At 49.1% G+C, this 22,596-nt stretch overlaps 1 protein-coding gene across 8 annotated transcripts in view; it reads right to left on the bottom strand.

Annotated features, from left to right (window-relative positions):
• PLEKHA7 (pleckstrin homology domain containing A7) overlaps positions 1 to 22,596 on the bottom strand; it is a 221,220-nt gene that overhangs the window by 12,159 nt on the left and 186,465 nt on the right. For all 8 annotated transcript variants that reach the window (XM_018059604.1, XM_018059601.1, XM_018059600.1 and 5 more), the window contains 8 exons: positions 13,517 to 13,585; positions 13,261 to 13,341; positions 11,926 to 12,075; positions 11,290 to 11,391; positions 5,200 to 5,308; positions 4,811 to 5,037; positions 1,714 to 1,902; positions 1,501 to 1,618 (listed from right to left, as the gene is read on the bottom strand). In XM_018059604.1, coding sequence (XP_017915093.1) covers positions 1,501 to 1,618; positions 1,714 to 1,902; positions 4,811 to 5,037; positions 5,200 to 5,308; positions 11,290 to 11,391; positions 11,926 to 12,075; positions 13,261 to 13,341; positions 13,517 to 13,585 — 1,045 coding nt within the window. The remainder of the gene's footprint in view (positions 1 to 1,500; positions 1,619 to 1,713; positions 1,903 to 4,810; positions 5,038 to 5,199; positions 5,309 to 11,289; positions 11,392 to 11,925; positions 12,076 to 13,260; positions 13,342 to 13,516; positions 13,586 to 22,596) is intronic.

The raw sequence follows: 22,596 nt of genomic DNA on the forward strand, positions 1-22,596 counted from the left end.
CCTATGCATCCTGTATGACCCAACCTGGATGCCCTGCCTCTGAGAAGCCTTTTTAAACGCCCCAGGCAGAATCAGTTATTCCCTACACTCTTCAGTGTATGCACTGGTTACTGCACTAACCACAGTGTCAACATGCCTGTTGACAAACTCAATGACAACTAGCTGAATGAATGAATGAAGAAGGGAAAGAAGGCATCAGGCACTCACTGAGTGCCTACTATATGACAGGCAGGCACCGCGCCATGCGCGTCACACAGGTTTCGTTCCACTGGCCCTACAAGGGCCACACCTAACCACTGTGACGGTGCGCAATCTCAGGTTCAGAGAAGTTAAGCAACTTGTCCAAGATTCTGTGGAGCCACAGTCCAAGCTTTGTCCACTACCGACATGCTTATCAAGGCTGGTCCCTGACATCTGGAAACGGGCATCGTGTTGACACCACTAGCATTTAGCACATGGGGAAAAGAATGAAGAATGTCCTGCAGTGCCCAGACTCCTGAGCAACAAAGATCTGTCCCGCCCCACAGGCCTCTAACACCGCCACTGACGAACACATCTAGGCTGAATGAAGAGAACAGGGTCCCCTGGCACAATGCCAGGGGTCGCTGTGGCCCAGTTCAGCAAAAGCCAGTCCCCTGCTGGGACCAGCTCAGGCCACAGCAAGCCTAGCCAGCATGGTGGGCTGGAAGCCACATAACCCCACAGCTGCCCAAACCACAGCTGTGTGGCCTCCTGTTTCCACACCCTGTCTACGAAGGAAAGCACCTGACCTCCCATCAAATGGGGGGAGTGTGGCTAACCTGCTCAGGGGTTCCAGGCAGCCTCCCTTTAAAATGATTTCTGAGGAAGAGAATCTGGCTATGGGGGAAAATGAGGCATGGGTGAGCCTAAGGGCCTGTGTGTTCCCACCCCTATCTCAGAGGGATAGGGGAGAAGAGAGAGAAGAGGGCCCAAAGGAGAAGAAAGATGTGTTTGCTTAAAGTCTTAGAGTGACATAGATGCCAAGAAAACCTACGGAAGACCCGAGATGATCAAGCTGACGGCAGACAGCCCACAGGCCAGCCTATAGGGCGCAGCGGCTCTACAGCCAGGACAGTGGCATTGTACTCTGACTCTGTCCCTTAGTGGCTAATCGGCAAGTTATTTCATTTCTCTGGGCCTTGGTTTTCTTACCTCTAAAAATGGGGATAACAACAGTACTTCTCTCACAGGATTATTATGAATCTTCACTAAGTGACTATAAAGGGCTTACAACAACAACCAAGATTACCATTGTTCCCAGGGGCAGATGTAATAAAAGAGGATGAGAATCAGGATGTGAACCAGAGGTAAGAAGGACGTGCCTTGTCTACAGCCCAGAGGCCCCAGACAGCTGCTACCCCACGGAGGCCCCACGCTGCAGGCAGAGGAGTTGCAAGGACCAGGTGTGGGCTGGGGGCGGGCGGTGGTGTGGCTGCGGTGGGGGTCCCTGGGAAGACCCCGTAGAAAGTCGCGCCTTACCTCTGCCTGGCAGCGTCTGGTACCTGCTCTCAGAGCCCACAAGGCCCAGGGAGGATGAGGCCGTGTCCCCGCTGAAGGTGGCCAGCTCTGGCTCACTGACATATGACCGGAGCTCCACCTGCGGGCAATCGGAGGCCGTCACAGCCGCCCCGGGTCCGGCCGCCTTCCCTCTCCCCACACTCAGCGGGCACCCCAGGGGTCCTCCTTGCTCACCCTGGAGTCCCCGTTCACACACTGTCCCTGCTCCCGATCTCGCTTCCTCTCGTCCGACTGCCGCTTGAGGCCCCTCACTGAAGTGTGCCGGATGATGGTGGCCTCCCTCGGCAGCGGGGGCACGGCCGGGGGCTGGTCCTCCGGGCTGTAGAGCTCGGGGAGCGGGGGCCTGGGAGGTGCCTCGTCTTCCTGCTCAGAAACAAAACCACAACCAGTGCCCGGTGAGAGGATGCCGAGTGGCCCAAAGGGCTGGAGCAGGCCACCTGGGGCCTGCGGGACACGACCACTTCAGCCCAAAGATGCCAACATTTCCCCTGGTTGAGCTGTGAGGGTGGGTACAACTCTGCTCCAACCCCATCCTTCCCTTGGACTCATATATCTTCCAAGTGCTAACTATACACAAGTTTCCAAGTGTTAGCTACACATAACCCAGAACTCAGGACATGGGTCCACGCTCTCACTCCACGCGCTTGTCTGTATAGGACAGCACTCCACCCTGCTTAGACGGAGCTGGCTTATATCCCTGCATGATCTCTGGATTTTTCACCAGGCTGCAGATCTGAGTGAGGACCATCTATATCCTCCTGCCCTTTCTATCAGAAATGTGCATGGTTATGAAATCTTTCCTCCTGCCTGACCCAAGCACTGAGCAGGCTGTCAGGATGGGTGACTCACTGCCTTCTCTGCAGCCCACTCCCTGGGCTGGGATGAATGTAACTATTTTCCTTGAATTGCCCTGTCCACAAAGCTCTCCAAGGGCTGTGGCCTCCTACAGGCTGACAGCCTGGCCCCCGACTGCCATGAACACCCACTCCTGGGACAAATGACCATCCAGACTCTCTCCTCCTGAACTCCCTCTTTCTTAGCCTAATTTTGCTTTGGTTTTCAGATTTTTTCAGAGGTCAGGAAAGGGAACTTCAAGCTTGTTTTGCAAAGGTTTATCAGCATTCTTCCAGAGAGACAGACCTCAGACTTCAGATAGAAGGTTAAGCTGCCTACCCGAGATACCCAGAGGCTCTCTGAGTATCCATGGTTTCCAAGCTTGAACAAGATCTCAAAATCACCAAATCCTAAAAAGCCCCCAGGAAAGATAAACATAAACCATTGATTGCTTTTGACTGAAGGGAACAGAATGTCTGGAGATAGAGGGTGGAAGGGAGACATTTTATTACAAACTTTTTTATATCCTTAAGATATTAAATTTTTAAAAAATCAAATAAAAATGAAAGAACTATAGCTACATGCAGCAATGGGATGAACTTCACAATGTTGAAAGGATACAAGAAAGAATAAATACAGTTATGATAGATGGGCAAAGTGTTCAGGATGAAAATATAGGTATCGAAACAAAACAAAAAAAGCAAGGAAATTATCTGAAAAGTCAAGATAGTGGTTACCTCGGGCAGAAAGAGAAAAAAGCCTGCGCTGGAAAGGGACCCATAGGCCCAAGGGCTTCTGATCACTGGCCAAGTCCTATTTCTTGGTCTGAGTGTTGGTATGAAATGTGGAGTCTCTTTTTTATTATTTATTAAATTATATATTCATGCTTTATGCCAATTATAGGATGAATATCATTATTCACAAAAATAAACATCAAACAATATAAATACAAAATAAATCTGAAACAATAAAAAATAGTGAAACTGGTGAACACATATCCAACTAGAAGGAGGGTTTTACACCACCCTCTCCCGTGAGCCTGACCCCCAACCAAGCTGAAAAGCCTTGCCTCTGAGCAACAGCAACCCAGTGTGAAGAGGAGCCTCTGTAATCGTCTATTTCACGCTGCCTGCTCTGCACGAGGGGAACTGAGGATGCTCAGATGGGGGGGGCGCCGTCCCAGAGGGGCGGCAGGGCTGGAGTCCAGGCAGTCCTGCTCCCAGGCCTTTTTCCCTTTGCTCCTGGTCCCAGGGGGCAGGCATCGGGCCTTATGGCAGCAGCGTCTGCCCAGCCACTCTTGCTATTTGTTTTGCTATTTTCTACCTCCTGCCTTGTGACTGGTGCTCCATGACTCTTAGATCTGGGAGAGGGAAGGAGATCTCAAGATAAAGTTCACAGCAACCCAGGGTCCTAGCACCTGTCTTCTAGCTCTGGGCTCTAGACCATGGCTGGAAGCAGGTGGATGGTAAAGACCAGGTATGGGAACTCATGTGTTTTAGCCAGCACTGTGCACGGACCTTGTCAGACGTCCTAAGCGTACGTGGTGCCCAGTGACAGCTCCTCCAAGCCCTTGTTGGCAAAAACCTGGAGGTCTCCATTCCAAGGTCCTTTCTGCTATGGCTTCCCTGTCACTTGGATCAGGCCCCTCAGGCTTTCCAGCCAAGGCTGGCCTGGCCCTGGAAACGAGCTATCACAGTGCCTGACTGCATCTTCTATTTCCCTAGAGCCTCCTGTGCTCCCAGACTCAGCCAAGGGCTTGGCTCCTTTCCGTGCCAGGCAAGCCAAGGTGCTGACTCAGGCAACCACACGGGCTACATACTGACCTGAACATCAGGGCTGAATGTCCAGTTAGATGTCAGATGGCACAATGAATGGTCAGAAGACGTGGACTGGATTTGCTAATATGGAGGCCTCAAGCAAATTTTGAACACCTTGGGCCTCAGTTCTCTTATCTGTGGAATGGGAATACTGACCTTCCTGTCTATACTCCGTGAGGTCACTGTGCAGACTGCATGTATCCTCATAAGCCAGCACCGTGCTCAGCTGCAGGTAAAGATTCCCTACTGCTAAGAGGCGCTCCATGTCCACCGACTTAACTACGAGTGTGCACAGAACCCCGCGTGGGGCAGCCACACACTTCCCTGCACAACACAGATCATAAACCATGCCTTACTCGGTGCAGTCACTTCTCTGGCCCTGCCTCGGTCTTCCCAAATACAAAATGGGAGGGCTAGACTAGGCCACTTCTAGGGGCCTTTCCAGTTCTGGGAGACAAAGCAGGATGGCAGGGCCCCCTACCTCAAGGCTCTGGCTGGTTCTATCCGACCAAGTTTCCCTAAAAGCTGCTCTCCTGAGAGAAGTGGACCTGAGGACAGGGTGGGACACTGCCTGCCAGAGAGGAAGGGACAGTGCTCAGCTCCCAGTCCTCAATACTCACCACTTTGGGCTTGGTCTTGGTTGGTGACTGAAGGGGGGATGTCACCTTCCTCAGCTGGGGCGGGTGAGGTCGGTACGGCACGTAGGTTTGCAGCTGGGGGAAGAGTCGAACCTCCAGAGGGGTCCGCACAGGGCTGGTGGGAGGGCTGGGCTGCGGGGGCGGCTTGCTCTCAGAGGTCGAGAGTGAAGGCACAGGCGGGTGAGGAAGCAAAGGCACCGTTTTTCTCTCTGAGGGACATGGAGGGGAGGGAAGGGTGTGATGGAACAAAGACCTTCCTCAGAGGACAAGAGCAGCGACTTATGCCATGAAGACCCAACCTCCCCGGGGCCACCCCCCAGCGCTGGGTGCTGGCCTCCGACAGCCCTGCCCCCGGAAGATGTTCGGTTCACCTGGATTCTTGACCGATTCCACCAGGATTCTGAAGTTCTCTTTATTTGCACTCAGGCCTGCAATGACGTCTTCAATCCTCCAGAGATCCTTCTGTATCTGCGATTTCTCCTGAGGAAGAGGAGGTGGGGGTTCATTCCCTTCTTAGCTCCTCACCAGAGGCTTCTTCCTAGGTTTTCCGTTGTCATTTCAGACAGAGCCCCTCCCTCTGGAGGATGGTATCCCCATGGGAAACCCCACTAGGGCTAGAGACGAGACTGCTTCACAGCTTCCTGGACAAATGCAGACGTGGGACAAGCCCCAGGTCCAGGCGAGGAATCTCAGAGGAGCTCTTGCCAGCGCACCTCGCCTGTTTGCACCCCATTTAAGAAAAGACTGCCTGAAATACAGTGATTCTATGAGGCTGTCTAGACCAGCCACATTCAGAGACAGAAAGCAGAAGGCTGGTTCCAGAGGCTGGGAGAAGCAGGAAGAGGGATTGTTGGTTGATGTGTACAGAGTTTCGGGTTTGCTAGATGAAAATCATTCTGAAGACTGAGTGTACAGCAATGTGAATACACTTAATGGTACCAAAGTGTATCCTTAAGTGGTTATGGTGAACTTTTACGTTAGGTATATTTAACAATTTAAAAAAACAGACTGTCTCAGGCAACCATGGCAGAAGGGAAGAGAAGGCAAGGACGAGAAGTGACATGATGCCCAGAATATAAAGAGCATCTTTTTAACGACAGAGCTGAGTCCTGGGATTTGGGGTGTAATATAATGGGCAGAGTAGACATTATTTGGCAATAAAGAGGAATGAAGTACTACATCTGCTATAACATGGAGGAACCTTGAAAACATTACGCCAAGTGCAAGAAGCCAGACACATAAGTGCCGCATATTTATGGTTTCATTTCTGTGAAATGTCCAGAATAGGTAAGTCCATATAGAAAGTAGAATAGTGGCTGGCTAGGGCAGGGGTGGAGAGTTGGGGTGGGGATGAGGAGGGACTGTAAACAGGACCATGTTTCTTTAGGGGCAAGATGGAAATGTTACACACCTGATTGCGGGGATGGTTATACAGCTCTGTGGATTCACTAACAAATCAGTGAATTGTATACCTAAAATAGCGAATTTTATGGTATGTGAATCACATGATAAAGCTTTTTTTTTTTTAATAAAGTACAGTGGGAAAAGGGCCAGGCTACATGACCATGTGCACACTGGGATAAGTTACAACCAAAACCACCTGGGAAGATGCCCTAGAAAGAGGTGAGCAGGATCTGCTCGACCAAGGGATCGTGGGCCATCTTTTAATGGAGTTGTTTAAACATCAGATGCGGTATTCTTTTAACTTTAAAATTATCATGTCCCACCTCATGGACTTAAAAAGGAAGCCTCCACACCTGTATTTCCTCTCAAGGTTCCCTGCCAGCCTCAACTGGAAGAGTTTGCATGTGTGTAATATTTGTGGATCACTGCTCCTGGATACCTCCCCATAGGGCCCGGCACTGAGCAGCTTCTCAGTACATGAATGTTGAATAAGTAAAGGACCAATCACATAAAATTCCCTGACGAAATACTGCCCAAGAGCCAGGACAACAGACATCTGAAGCCTCCCTCCTAAGCGGGGCTCTTCTACTCTCTCTGCCTGTCCAACATCGGTGCACATCCTCAGGGCTGATGTGCAAACAGCAGGCTTAATGCTCAGCTTCCCCTTAGGGTACAAGGGTCCTAAGACAGACATGTTACTGAGCTAAGGGGATTATCTCTAGAGCTGAAGACCCCAAGCACAGGGCTGGTAAAGGAGAGGTGTGGGGTTAAGGTCCTCGCCATCTCTCCTCCCCTTGCAGTCCACCTGGCATAGTTCTACCTGTCAATTCACAATCCTGCCCTCATTTTCTCTGTCATCCCAACACGTAAGAGAAGAGCAGAGAAAAGCAAAGCCCAGAGAACGTGTATCTTTCTCCAAGGACGATGGAATTTCAGAACTGAACGACAAGGTAAAGGAAGCTTTGGGGGAACAGCAGAGTGGGGTTTCATTCCTGTGTCCTCGCATCACACTGGGCTGGAAGGCTCCTATGGACTTCATTCAGCAAAGGTCTGAACTCACTGTCCGGAAGTAGGGACACCTACAGGTAGCCTCACCTATCACTGACTCTCACAGTCACCTGCAAGTTCTTTTATCCTCTGGTTTCCCTACTCAGGTGGCCATGAGGATCTTCATAAATAAAGCCACTTATCTTGGCTGAAAAGGCTGTGGGCTTTCTCATAGCTAACGCTGGCTAAAGAGAGGTCAGTTTCCAAGCCTCTTTACTGAGAATTTGCATATGGGGCTGCAAGCCTATCTCCAGTGTCAATGATTTATTTAGGACGCTCACAGCTTGCCTGGCCTAGAATTACACCAAAGAAGTTAACACTGACTCTACTCAAAGGAAGGCTTTGTGAGCTTCCCAGGGCACTGTGGCACTCAGGGAAAGCATGAGCAATGCCACTAGGCTAGGTAGAAATCAAGCTGCAGGGCCTGGCTTCAGACTGGCCTATCTCCTAGTAACTTACAGGACTAAGTTCTCTACAAAGCCTGTGACAAGACCTGCATGTTGTACCCATTTGTTTGGGGGAGGGGGAAAAAGGATTCCAGGCCTGCTGTGTGTTAAGTCACCAAGAACTAAGGCACAGTAGAAACACAAATAGCCAATAATCATGAAAAGATATTTAACCTACTAGTAATTAAATAAAAGGTAATAAAAGCCAGATGTCCTTTTTTAGCAGGCAGACTGGCAAAAACTAAGGACGTTGATAACATCAAGTGTTGGCAAGGATTTGGGCAAACAGTTCAGTACTCTCATACACTGTGAGTGGGAGGGCAAATGAGTGCAGCCTTTTAGAGGGTGGTTTTGAGTTACCTGCTAACATTTAAGAGGTATACTTAATTCATGGCCATCGTTAAAAAGCCTACAACTAACAAATGCTGGAGAGGGTGTGGAGAAAAGGGAACTCTCAGACACTACAGGTGGGAATATAAGTTGGTGCAGCCACTATGGAAAATGGTATGGAGCTTCCTCAGAAAACTACACGAACTACCATATGGTCTAGCAATCCCATTCCTGGGAATATACTCAGAAAAAACTATAATTCAAAAAGATACGTGTACCCATATGTTCATAGCAGCACTATTCACAATAGCCAGAACATGGCAACAACCCGTGCCCACTGACAGATGAATGGGCAAAGAAGATGTGGTACGTATATACAGTGGAATACTACTCAGCCACAAAAAAGCACAAAATAATGCCACTTGCAGCAACATGGATGCAGCTAGAGATTATCATACTTAAGTCAGAAAGAGAAAACTATCATATGATATCACTTATATGTGATACTTTGGCCACCTTATGCGAAGAGCCAACTCATTGGAAAAGATACTGATGCTAGGAAAGATTGCAGGCAAAAGGAGAAGAGGGCAGCAGAGGACAAGGTGGTGAGACAGCATCACGGACTGGATGGTCATGAATTTCAGTGAACTCTGGGAGATAGTGGAGGACAGAGAAGCCTGCCATGCTAGAGTCCCTGGGGTCACAAAGATTGGGACACAACAACATACGTGGAATCTAAAATATGGCACACATGAACGCGTCTGCAAGACAGAAACTGGCTTGTAGACACGGAGATCAAGAGTTCTTGTTGCCAAGGGTGAGGGAGGGAGAATGATGGACTGGAGTTTTGGGTTGGCAGATGCAAACTATCATATTTAGAATGGATAAACAACAAGGTCTTAATGCATAGCATGGGGAACTATATTCAATATCCTGTGATAAAGCACAATGGAAAAAGAGTATTAGAAAAGAATGTACATGTATAACTGAGTTACTTCACTATGCAGCCGAGATTGGCACAACACAGCGAACTCATCATACTTCAATTAAGGCAATGGCAACCCACCCCAGTACTCTTGCCTGGAGAATCCCATGGACGGAGGAGCCTGGTAGGCTGTAGTCCATGGGGTTGCAAAGAGTTGGACACGACTGAGCCATAAGTAAGTTCTGATAGGCAATTACATGGATGCTCACTGTGACACCATTTACAAAAGCGAAACACTGCAAATAACGCAAATGCCCATCAGAAGAGGAAGGGCTAAACTAAAGTGTGGGATATCCACCTATGAAATGCTTTGCAGCAGTCAAGAACTAATTCCATTCACTTAGACCAACAAAGTCGAACACAATTTCTGAGATTACGGAAATCTTCTATAACGTCTGCTGTCCAATACAGAAGCCACTAGCCACATGTGGCTACTGAGCACATGAAATGATTCTGGTGTGACTAAGGAATACATTTTTAACTTAGTTCATTTTAATTAATTCATGTTTCAGTTTAAATAGCTATCATCCGGGGCAGCATAAACTTGGGGGTATCTTTCCTGGAAAGATTTCCATAACATAAAGTTATGACAAAGAAGCAAGTTACCAAACAACGTGTTAAGTATGATTCCTCTTTAAGTAAACCCAACTGCCTCCCCCAATAACTTATATGATACTACATGCGTGTGTTCATTTGGAAATGCACAGGTCACGGTCTGGAAGGCAGCACTGCAAACTAATGGCACTGACCACATGCAGGGAAGGTGACGGGACCAGGACAGAGAAGGAAGGAAGGGAGGGGAGCTTTTGTGTCTTTTTCTGATCTTGTTTCTCATTGTGTGGACTTCTCAGAGAGACGCATTTGTGTGTCGTCTGTACAATTAAAGAAACAAAAGGAATGAAAAGCTAAAAAAAGAAAAATTACTGCTGAAATTAATGTGGATGGTTGAAGTCCAAGAAGACAAGTGTAATGAAATAGTTCAAGGAACTAGTAACTAGAAACAATCATTTGAAGGACTCTGCCAAGAATATCCACCTATTAATTTTTAAGCCACCATGCTAAATCTGGGGATACAAAAAGAATAGGAAACAGCTCAAATGAAGGAAAATTATGGGAAAACCCAACAGCCACAGGAGATAAACAAATTCTAGGTAACCTCACAGGCCAACCCTGAACTACAGGCAAGAATCTCATCCATGTGGTCCTGGAGCAAGCTCTCTAGGACCAGCTTGAAGTGGTGAGTAAAAGCACAGCAGGGTCTGGGAAAAGCCTCCTAGTCCACAAACCTAAACCTTCTCCCAAATTCCTTCAGTTTTCTGGGGTGATGCTGATGTGCAGAGAGTCAACATGTTCATTAAATCACTTGAACGAAGAGGCCTGGCTAGAACTAGTTCACCAATTAGCAAGCCTCGCCCCAAAGCTGGCCCAGCATGGTGCCTCATATACAAGAAGCCTCAATTCAATGCTTGCTGACTTCAAATAAATTGGATTATGTCAGGGTCCTGAAGAGGGGTACAGATCTGAAGCTGAGTTCAAAAGCAGGTTATTTTCCATTTTCGGAATTTTGAGGGTGGGGTGGAAGCCCGGTTGGGCGCTCCAATGGAGAAACACTGGCAGCTGGAAGACCCAACCTGAAGAAGGAAAACCACACAGGGCCTTTCTTTCTCTCACCTTTGGAGGCAGAGGCAGCTATCAACGGGGTGGCCTAGTTTTAAGGTAGGGAAGGCAGGGCTCTAAGGCTGCCTATCCTGAGTGAGGCAGGGGCCACAGCAATGGGTATTGCCCATTTGGCCTGAATTCACACTACTGATCCAGTGAGGGCTTGATAGCATGTATCCTCAGGAGTCAGGGAGGGGAGAGGAGACAGGGCTTCCTGCTGCTAAGTGAGCAGCTAGGAAGCCAAGACAGGGCCAAGAACAAGGAACACAGATCACCCTCCAGCCCCTGAAAGGTTCTCAAGGTCAGTACCGTCTCCTCTTGAGGCTGTTTCCCCAGATGATTAGCAGAGAAACCCTTAGAAAAATGCCAAGGTGCTTGTCTCTGAGAGCAGAGAGGCAGGGAGAGTTGAAGTGACGCTTCTCATGACAGCCTGGCAGTGGCAAGCGTTCCCCAAGAGACAGCTTGGGGTGATTAGCAGGCTGAGTTCAGGCGGACAAAGAGAAGGCCCCTGGATAAGGCTCACAGCCCCCATAAGTGAAGACTCCAAGAAGAAATCAGAGCTCAGGAGGGATGAAGAGCCCTTGGGTCACCTGGAAGAAAAAGGCTCTTCTGTGCTGCTCCTGCAGGGTCTGCTTGAGCTGCTCCACATCTCTTTCTAGCTTTAGGTACTCATTCCAGGCATTTTCCATCTCCTGTGGATCAAAGAAATGCTTCTGATTCTTAGTTATCCCATGCCCACCCCTCTACTCCTGACCACTGCTGACCCGACTACAGGGGGAGAGGGCAAGGGGTGCCTGATGCACCTCAGGCCACCTGCAGTGTCCCGTCTCCCACCCCTCTGGGTGCTTTGGTTCCCAGCTCTGGCAGAAAGGGACTGCACCACATCGGACAGACAAATTAAAGAGCAGAAATTCTGATGTCTCAGAGTTAACTGAACACGGATCAGGGGAACAGCTGTACAGGCTGCTCTGAGACAGCTGACCCCTTGGGTGTCACTGCAGTCACCCAGAGGTACTGACAGCATGCACCTTAAGGCACCGGAAGAGACGAACATGTCACCCCTGACAAAGTAAGCTACTGTTAGGAGGCAGTCTGGAGGAGTTCTTCTATGCCAAGACTCTCGCCCCTGGCCACCTTCTCAGCTATAGGCTGGGAGACAAGAAAAGCAGCCCCCTCCCAGCCCATCCTGGGGGGGCAGGGGTGGGGCCGGGGGAGCATCTACGCACAGTGGACTCTCTGGAGAGCTCGGCCCGGATGTGGACAAGGTCTTCTTGCAGCAGCCTCTGCTGATAGGCGATCTTCTCAAGGTGCTGGGGCTGGTCTCGGTACTGCTCCATCTGTCTGTGCAACACCTCCAGCACGGACTCTAGCTGGTCCTGAGCCGGACCAGGGCCAAAGAGCAAGAGGATAGCAAGACATTCCCTGGTGGGCCCCTGCCAGGCCAGAAGCTAAACACACCTGCTGGACCTAAGAAAGACTGAATGGCCAGCACCCAGCTAGGGGCCTGAGAGTCAAGGCCTCTGAGTCCAGCTCTAACTTTGTCTGCCCATCGGGTGGCCTTCTAGGACAAACAGCCTAACAGTTCTGTGCCTCAGTTTCATCGTCTATAAAGTCTATAAAGTGGGCATAAGGCCATCCACTCCTTAAGGGGATAAACTATGAGGCTAAATCAAAGAACAGAGGGAAAACTCTCTAAGCTGTTGAAGAAGAAAATTATAAGCCAAGTGCTATTGTTTAGCCTAAGAGATTTATTTAGTAATTTCTTCTCAGGTATGGAACCAGTCATAATTAACATCTTGGCCAGACTAGGACTGCTGGTTAAACCATTTTATTTACCATTAAGTGATCTTTTCAATATTCTGGATTAGATGACAAATTACCTTTCTTGGGTGTTCCTTATAAACTATACTCCTGCTTGAATGTTAAATTTTTATTTCTAAAGTTCAAGATGTTTGAATGCTCAATTTATGTATTTAAACTACAGTAAACCAACCTTTTTTATAAAAAAAAAAAAAAAGCCATGTTATTTATAAACTTTTGAGTATCATGAATATAATGCCTTGTTAAAATGCAGGAAAAAGTTCACACAAAGTGTCTAAGAGACCAAATATCAGTGGCTACCAGCCCATTCCTTCGCTCCACACTTGCTTCCTCTACAGCCGGGATCCTTAGAGGAAAGGAGGCTTAGGAAGAGACAACCTCTGCTGCATTACGACTCTGGCCACTTCCCCCAAGGCGGCCCCCCATCCCTGGGGTTCAGGGGTGTGGCATCATCACTACAAGCCAGGCCTGCCTCTCAGGGCTGCTGGGGAGAGCTGGGTCAGGGCAGAATTAAGGTTGGGGACATGGTATTTGGAATAAGTAGGCTGAGGTTGCCCCACAAGGCTTCCTCTGGGTTCAGACAGAAACCCCACAAGATACCCTTAAAATTCAAAGACACTGTTCTAGATAAAGTAATACCTGCTGTCCAATACTAACACGAGAGCCCAGCCTGTATTGAGGAAAGACAAGATGACTAAAGCCCCACCGCCCAGCCCGAGATTCACAAAACTGATACACACTTTGCTCTCCTTAAGGGCTCGCATCTTGTCTTCCAAGTCCTGGAGGACCCTGTCTTGTTCACAGAAGACGCTCAGCTTCACCTGTGAACAAGAACAGGCTGAAGAGGGCCTGGGGGCACGAGGAAAGGGCACAGCCCTGTACAGTGACCCAAAAGCCTTTGGCTACGGAACCATCCAAACCCTGCCTGAAGCAGCCCACCCCGGGCCTGGGGGCGGCGGGCAGGTGAGGGGTCAGCCTGTCACCCTGCTCACTCACATCAATGTCACTCTCGGCGATCTTCACCGGCTTCAGACTTCGGTCCTTGAGGAGATCCCGGCCTGTCATCTGGGAGGTGAACAATTTAGAGAAGACTTAACCACGGGGTTCAGAATCAGAACTCAGAAGGGAAAGTTCGCCCTACAACAGACAGGTATAGAAATCTCGGCAGTGGTAAGGAGGGTCACGGCACGGAAAGGGAAGAAACATGGGCAATATCTGCTTTAATTTTATGCTTATTTCATTTCAGGGAAAAAATAAATGAGATCTTACTAGTACTTACAAATTTCTCAAAGAAAATAAAGACTTTCAAGTTAAGAATCAATAGTAAAGGTTTAAATTTGGTTCAAATGAGTTTAGTATAAATCATAGAAGATTTGCCACTGATAAGAGAGTTTTGCTACTAAATCTGGGGTCAAACATCATTAACAGAAGTCCATGACCCCTGCCCAGAGCTATGGAGTGAGTGGACCAAGAAAAACTAGCAAATCCCTTGGGCATCATTGAGCCCTTAGTTCAAGGAAGTCTGAGCAGCCCACACCCCATGAATACAATCAGCCTTCCTCATTCTCCACCATTTAGCAAGAGGATCTGGTCAAAGGAAGAAGCACCTGGGTGATTCCTGGCTGGAGTTTTCAACTGATCCCTGAATAGCTGAGGTTAGTCTGAACCTGCAATACAAGTTACCCTGCCCTCTCAGGAAAAGAAACCGCAAAGCAGCAGGCAAAACCACCCACACTTAGGGGCCAGCAGAATTCCACAGGATCTGCCATCTCTTCCTGGACCGGTGCGGGCAACATGTCGCCCTTCACTCACTGGCCTCCACGAAATTAAACAGCATCTCTCTAGGCCATGTTTTCATTTCCACCAAGTCTCCTTCTTTGTCAAAAACTGCAGGAGCAGAGGGACCTTTTTCACAGGTGCACCCCAATGGCCAAACCATGGTCAGGGATGGCCAGGTCAAATGCCCCTTGCAGGGGAGGCTATCTTGCTGAACTCCGGTTTGCAGATCTGGCCAGAGAAATGGAGGGTGGAGCTGGCTACAGCAGAGAGAGATGGTGTGCGCACTACGCAGAGGGTCCCACTACAGATGGACACACAGCTGCTGGAGAAACGGCCCTCACTTCCTCCCTACTCTATCCAGTTTGTGAGTGTGAATCAGAAGCAGAAATAGATTAGCAAATATTCCCCTCAGGATTCAAAATCTGTGTACTCAGATCCAAAGATCAAGGTCAAGGGAGAAGCCATCTTCACGCCCTGAGCTGAGGGCAGAGTCTGGGCTGCAGACCCACCCCACCCGTTCCCCTGCTCCCTTGGGTGGCACAGTGGAGGACAGGGACCACTGTCTTCTTTATCTTGGGGGAAGTCAGCCCTGGACGGAAGGCCTGGCACTCTGGAAGGCAATAGGCAAATTGCTTACTGCCTCCCAGGTAGGTGAAAGGGAAATATATGTAGGTCAATCCTAGAAAGAAGTAGAATCCAGCCAAATTCTGCTCTTCAAACTGGCAAATTATGTGTACGTACACAGTCACATACAGTCACAGAACACACTGACCACAAGAATTCACAAAAACAGACTGCGCTGGCTCCTGCAGGGGCAGGGGCTGTGTGGTGGGGGAAGGGAGGGAGGAGAATGAATCCTGGGGAACCAGGGACAGCTGAACTTCCCAGGCAGGACATGGGAACCCAGCGGGCAGAGGGTGGGGTCCTTCATTCTGTGTCACCGTCCTTTGCCCAAGTGAGGGGCCATGTGCTTGTCTGCTCTCCCAGGGGCTGACCCTGGCTCGCTTCCTAGGAAGAAATCAGTTTCAAATTGAGATATGCTTTGGGGATTTTTTTCCCCTTAGCAAAAACTCTTTCCTTTCTGTCACGGAAGCTTTTTTCTGGATGATATGTTTTTGATACTGAAATAGCAAAGGCAGGGAGTCCAACTGAGCAATGCCTCATTTATCCAGCACTGTCAGGCAAGGAATGAGGTATTTCTACACAAAAGGGGCACTTTCAGAAAGCTCTTAAACTTTTTGATGGAAAGCTTTCTAAAAGTATGTTCTTCACTGCCTTCATGGAATACTGAATATAAATGTGACCTTTCTGGGGATGAATCAGAGTCGTTACAAAAATCAGTAATATAGAACTTCTTAGAAGGTAGTGTTCAAGACCATTTGCTTATCTAGTAAAATGCTCCCAAATTTCTGTGTTTTCATTTCCATTTCAGATTGACATAAAATGTTTCTTCTCTCTCTCAGGATATTAGCACTCTCTCTTTTCTAAGAAATAACTTTCTCTTTGTACCCTCTTAATGTGAGGCTTTTAAGGTGCTACAACTTAGGAATTCAAGTGACCGAGTCTATTAGGATTAGAAACTCAGCTGTCGGGACCCACTTGCTGTCCTTCTGTCTCCCTCCCTCCATCTGGGCCTGGTACCCATCCGGGGATATCCTCGCACACCTGGTGTCTGCCACTGCTAGGGGCCTTAGTAGACAATCTGTTTCCTCTTACTTGACAGTAATTTATTTAGGAGTAACTGTGGGGATCCCATGGATGGAGGAGCCTGGTGGGCTGCAGTCCATGGGGTCGCGAGGAGTCAGACATGACTGAGCAACTTCACTTTCACTTTTCACTTTCATGCATTGGAGAAGGCAATGGCAACCCACTCCAATACTCTTGCCTGGAGAATCTCAGGGACGGGAGCCTGGTGGGCTGCTGTCTATGGGGTCGCACAGAGTAGGACATGACTGAAGCGACTTAGCAGCAGCAGCAGCAGTGGGGACTGTCACGTATTTTCTCTGTAACCTCAAGGCCCAGCCCAGGGCCCAAAGTACTGAGGATATTTGAGAAGCGTTTGTTTAGTGAGCCTGTGAATGTAACAAAACCAGGTGTGCTGGCTGTGCTCAGGGCCTACGTCCTCTTTCTATGGGGTAAAGGTCACAGGCTTCAGGGCAGAGGCTACGGGACAGTGTTTAGATAGCTCACAGCCCCTTTAAGCTTCTAAATTTAGCTTCATTCCAGAGAATCAAGGCTACTAAACATAGTCACAGCAGTACGTTACATCTAATTTTCCTTTTCAAATTGCACTTTGTGACAGCAATGCTTAAATCCATTCAGAACATTAACTATGAGTCCACAACTGGGGGTCCAACTAAGTCACCAGAAAAAGTGAAGTTAGCGGGCACTCGTTCATTTGAAAGAGTCTTGGCGTCAGAAAGGAATTAACGGTCACCTAGGCATCTGACTCCCCTCCCGTACACTCGAAGACACCTACGCTCAGGGCTTAAGATGGCTGGACACAGCTACTGCATTCCCACCTGCAGCCTCCCGTGGGATGCTATAAGAGCTGGCCACGTTTCAGGCATTGCCTCTGCATCTCTCAAAGAGGAGGGTGATGGGCAGGTGGGTGCTTTGTTCTAGTCCAGATCTAGAATGTTTTCAAACATCAACACCTTGTCCCAAAGTAGGGCCACCCTAATATCAGGGCTACGGTAGAATCTCAGGACACCCCGGCTCCTCCAAGGTGACCAGGAACTGCTGTTCCCTCCCCAGGAACGCATGCTCTAGGGCAGCCCTCACCACGGAGGCAGACGAGTGAGAATGGGAACACAACACAAGCTGGTGGCAAGCTAGGCAGGCCCCCGCTCCGCCCCCTGACGGCAGCACAAAAGATGGAGTCACAAAACACTACAGATGAGAGGCTCAGCCTGGTGCACCAGCCAAAACGCTGAGAGAGCTTCAGTAGAAAGAAAATAAACCGAAAATGACTTGCAGGAAGCCTGGGGGCGGTCAGGAGAGCCCCTGGTTAAGCAAGTGATGGAGTCGGCACTGAGCCAGAAGCAATGGAATGGCCCCGCCTGGAGACACAGATCAGGTCATCTTACGCTTCTCCTGGGCCGACAGCCCCGTGCTGACTTCTTCAGCACTTTGTAAAGCACGTTGATCAAAGGTTCATTATTTTTTATCTGTTCCAAACAGAAAGGCAAATACAACAAAATGTAACAGGTAAGACATCAAACGACATTTGAAGGAGCCAGAATTTGGGGACCTGGCAAGGGGAAACCTTAGGAGGATGTGTGTTGTGCAGTTTTAATGAGTGGGTCTCAGCTGGTTATGCTGCTTCCCAGCCAGTGGACCTTTCCAGATTTCAGTTCCCTCATCTGTAAACCGGCCTCCTAAGCGCTGCCTGGAGGGTCTTCGTGAGAGCGCCGATTTCAGTGCCCGTGTCCTTCCTGGTTCTGAAGGCAAGAGGGGACTCTGCTTCTTCCTGCATCCTCCCCCATCACATACTGAAAGATACCAAATCTGCGGTTTAGCATGGAGCCATGCGTTAGTCTCAGCCCCACCACATTTTCCACCTTGGGTCCCTCAGACTCTCGCTGCTACACCTAAATGATTGTCTTACCAATGATGCCAAATGCTTCCAGCTCCCATGAGGGACCACTCTCCCCACCTGCCAAGACTGGATCTCATCTCTGCCTCCAACACTGTGATCACACAGGAGCTTTCAAAAATACTGATGCCCGAGTCCCACTCCAAGAGAATTTGGATGTAACTGGTCTGTGGTGGGGCCTGGGCACTGGGATTCTTAAAAGCCCTTCTGGGTGAGTCTAATAGGTAGCCAGGAGTGGGAGCCACTGCTCTAAAAAGGGGTTCTTAAACTCGAGCATCCTTCAGAATCACCTGGAGGGCTGTGAATATACAAATTTGCTGGGCCCCATCACCAGTGGTTCTCACTAAGCAGCTCTGGGGTGGGACCCAACATGTCGCATTTCTGACAAATTCCTAGGAAGTGCTGACATTGTCAATCTGGGATCACATTTTGAGGATCACTGCTTTGAAACCATGTTTCTCAGCCACAGCTACACATGAGAAGCACCTAGGGAGTTTTTGTTTCCTCCCTTCCCTCCCATTCTTTCCTTCTTAAAGGGTGATACCTGAGTACTACCAATTAAATCAGAGTCTCTAAAGGGTAAGACCCAAGCATCCATATGCATTTTAAAAACAACTGGTTGCTCTAGTTCATGACCAAGGTTAACAACCTCTCTCCTGAATAATAGACCTCAACTTTCTGTGCACAAGAATCCCTCCAGAGCTTGATTTTTAAAAACATAGAATTCTGGGCATCATTTCCAGAGATGCCAAGCATCCTCCAGACCTGCAATTTTTTACATCAAGCTCCAGGCCATCCTGAGACAGATGATGTCCCAGACCATGACTTAAGAGACTCTGCTCCGGAAACAGACTCTGAACAGAGAAGCCCCAGTCTCAAGCTCAGACAGGAAAAAGTCCAGAGACTAGGCACTTGGAGCCACTGATAACATCTCTCACCAGGGACAAAAGCCCCTCTGGGGCTTATTGCAACTGCTCCACCTAATGTGGCTGCAGGTACCCTCTCCCTACCTCACTTTCCCAGCTTTCCAGTTACATAAAAATAGTTCAAGCTGTCAATAACTGCAAATCCTCACACCTGCTTCTTAGACCTGGCTTAGGTGTAGGGTTCTGAAGAGCACAACATTAATGCCAAAAATACAACTCAGTGAATACAACTTCAGGGCAGGCTTAGTATCAGTACATGGCACTGGGAAGAAAGGAGGCAGGTGTGAAGTTAGTCACAGGGTTCGAATCTCAGTTGCCTAACTTTGCAGAAATTACCTCTCTGGGTAATTTGATTAGTGTGGTGGGGATAGTAATTCGTATTTGCTCGCAGAGGATTTAAGTGAGATGATGAACATCAGGTGCCCAAACAATGCCAGGCAGGAACAGATGCTTAATCAACATGAAATCCTTTCCACTCTGGCAACATCAAGTAAAATGCCAAGGAAATAAACATTTCCAAAGAACACTAACACACAGCATTCTTTAAGACAGTGGAGTCTGCTTCTACTTGATCCTTTGGCACCCCAGAAGGAATGCTCAGACCAGATTCCACAACACATGGGCAAGCACACACCACCAACTGGTTCTGGAAGATGAGGATCAGCTGATGGGACATGGGCTTGGGATCCTCAAGTCTGTGGCATTTGGGATAGAGACACGGGGGACCCTAGGCCCACCTGGTGGGGGCAGAGAGACTATCTTTCTCCAGAAAGGCTTAGCTCTCCTCTTGAGGCCCCAGGAGGAACCTCTCCCAAGAAGCTGGTCACAGCAGGGGTGTGCTCAGCGGCATCTCCGCACACAGGTTGGGCTACACACCCGTTCAGATGTCAACCTTTCTGAAAGTGACTCACAGCACAAACCCTGGCATCTCTCCCCACACGTGCTGCTGGTAAGCCAAGTGTCTCTCACCTGCTGGTGCTGTCACGGGGGGACGGGTTCTCTAAGAGGAGCTTAGCAACTGGAGTAGCAACTATAAGAGCAGGGAAGTGCTGGCATCAACACAGCTGTTTTTCATGGCAAACAGTGACAATTTCCAATCACGAGCTACTGTTTTGGTCACACACGGCTCCTAGCTGGTAAAGACACAAGGATCCACCTTGTTTGTCTCTATCACATCGTGCACATTTCCTGGCAGAAAAATCCCAGTTCAGCTCCATAAAAAACCGAATGACTTTGGGTCCACAGTAGTAGAGGCGGTATTGTAAAAGCGGCCGGGAGCAGGGGGCTTAAGAGCACCAGTCTCAGAGTCAGTGCTACACCCAAGTATGGATTCCTCAGTGACTACCAACACAGCCTTGGGAAAGTCGTTTATTTCTCTGAGGTTTGGTTAGTGAAAAATATACCACCACCTCCTTTATAGGGCTACTTACAGGGGTTACTTAATTGAATAGAAGTGAAGTAATACACGGTGACTGACACACACACCCTCTGTGGCTATTCAGTTTCTGTGGGGAGTCAGGACTCACAGGGCCTTCTGGCTCTGCTCCATTATCCTGTACCTCAGTTACCCCTCCCCTCTCTCTCAATCCCTTTAGCTCAATGCAGGTTTGATTCCTGGGTCTGGAAGATCCCCTGGAGGAAGCCATAGTAACCCATTCCACTACTCTTGCCTGGAGAATCCCATGGGCAGAGGAGCCTGGTGGGCTGCGGTCCATGGGGTCACAGAGAGTCGGACACGACTGAAGAGACTTAGCACACACACTACTACAATCTTTAAACAAACCTGAGCTGGATCTTCTCTCTGGGACCCACTGTGAGATCAGCTATCCCACACAGATGGGAATCAGAAGACAGCTATTTCCTGTGACTCTGGCTCAGGCGCTTTATTAAGTTCCCACGCACCCAGCACCAAGCACGCTGAAGAGTTCTACAAGGTACACTTGTGCTGCCGTGAGCCACGCCTCTCCCACAGGCCCAGATGACATCACAGATGCTCTACAAATATTTCTGTGTGGCCTGCATGGCCCCGGAGCCACAGTGAAAGAAGAATTGAACGGGGGCACGGTGAGGCCAGGGAACAAGGATGCGGGGATACCCTGAGCAGGTGCAGATCAAGGGCTACTGATCCTCGCTCTAGGTCAGACGGGGAAGGTGGGCATGGCGGGAGGACCTGCCCAGGATCAGAGTATTGGAGGCTGGGCTGGGTTGCCCATCTGGCCCACGCCACCATGTCTGAGCACTTGGCATCCTGAGGGCTGACTGCCACCACCAACAACACTCACTCATGTTCTGCATGACCTAATGACCACATAAGCTAGGAGACATCCTGGTTTTGAGAGAACCCTCTTTGTTTAGCTCAACTATGAAAGCCAAGTCTGACTTTTGTTCACTGCACCTTCCATCCTAAAGCCTAGGACAGATTCAGGAACCTGAACAATCTGCTCCCATGTCCCCAGAGCCCCAGCCACACCCTGGCTCCCACCGTTCCCTTCCCTTTAATTTCAACCAACCCAAGCCCTCTGGTTCTTCAAGGCTCCAGACACATGCTGCCTCCTCCAGAAGCCTTGCTGACACGTCAGCCCACGGGGATCCTCACTCTCTCAGATCTGAGCACTGAGCCAGACACATCTTTATACACTCCTTGCCATAAATCTGTGTTATTTCAGGATATTTTCTTTCCCCAGCTCAGAGCATTTGGAAGTTTATCAAGGAAAGAAAGCCTCAGTTTTTCTCTTGCCTCTCCCCCAGTTTCTCCGAGCTGGGTATAGCACAAACGCTCGTTATTAACAGATAGGTAAGCTAACTGAGCGATTCCTAATCAAAGGCCTTGATCTTGCCTCAGAGTGGGGAGGCCTCTCATCTGCTGCCTGAGGACCCAGCACTCATAGTCCTGCTTCTGCAAGGCTGGATGACGGGCCCAGGTTAAAAATATGTCAAGCCAGGTACCCTGGGGGCTGAGGGAGGCATGCCTCAGTGACTGTCACCTGGGTGTCCTCCCTTGGGGGCCCTTGCCCGCCCTCTCACACCCACGGTAAATTAAAGGTCACATTCCTTCAGTCTATGTCCTGGCTCAGGCATAAGAAGTGCTTTTCACAGTGGGAGCTTTTGGAGAGCTGTGGGAACAAAACAATAGCTGCTCTCTTCCCGGCAGAATGCCTCTCGCTTCAGCAACTTGCCCAGCTCTCTCTGTGCTCTGGAGGTTGATTTAGAGCCTGAACTTCATCACCTACAGGGAGGGGTCTGGTGTTCATCTCCTAAACACGGGTAGAAGACCACAGTACCCCTCAGGGCCACAGGATTCTGTGTGGTACCTGCTCCCCCAGCAACAAAACTGAAGCCACTCAACCAGCGGTGCCTGAAAACACACATCAGGGACATCCTGTGAACCAAACCCACCCCCACCCCACTGGAGGCTCCAAAGCAGCAGCTCAGTATCATCTGGAGAGACCCTGTGGTTCTAACCAAGGACAGGAAGAGAGCAAGAGTGTGTACCCTCATTTTGTAAACCAGAAACCTGGCAGCAAAATTCATAAGAAACTAAGAGCCCAGTGTCAGAGGCTATAAGAAATAAAACTCTTCTGAAAGGGAGAAACTTCCAGATATAAAATAAATAAATCATGAGGCAGTAAAATACAGCATGGTGACTATAGTTATTAATACTACACTGCGTATTTGAAAGTTGCTTAGAGAGTAGATCTTAAAAGTTCTCATCACAGGAAAAAAGAATTCATAACCAAGAATGGTGATGGATGTTAATCAGACTTACAGTCACT

Source organism: Capra hircus, chromosome 15, assembly GCF_001704415.2.
Source record: "Capra hircus breed San Clemente chromosome 15, ASM170441v1, whole genome shotgun sequence".
Lineage (NCBI taxonomy): Eukaryota > Metazoa > Chordata > Mammalia > Artiodactyla > Bovidae > Capra > Capra hircus.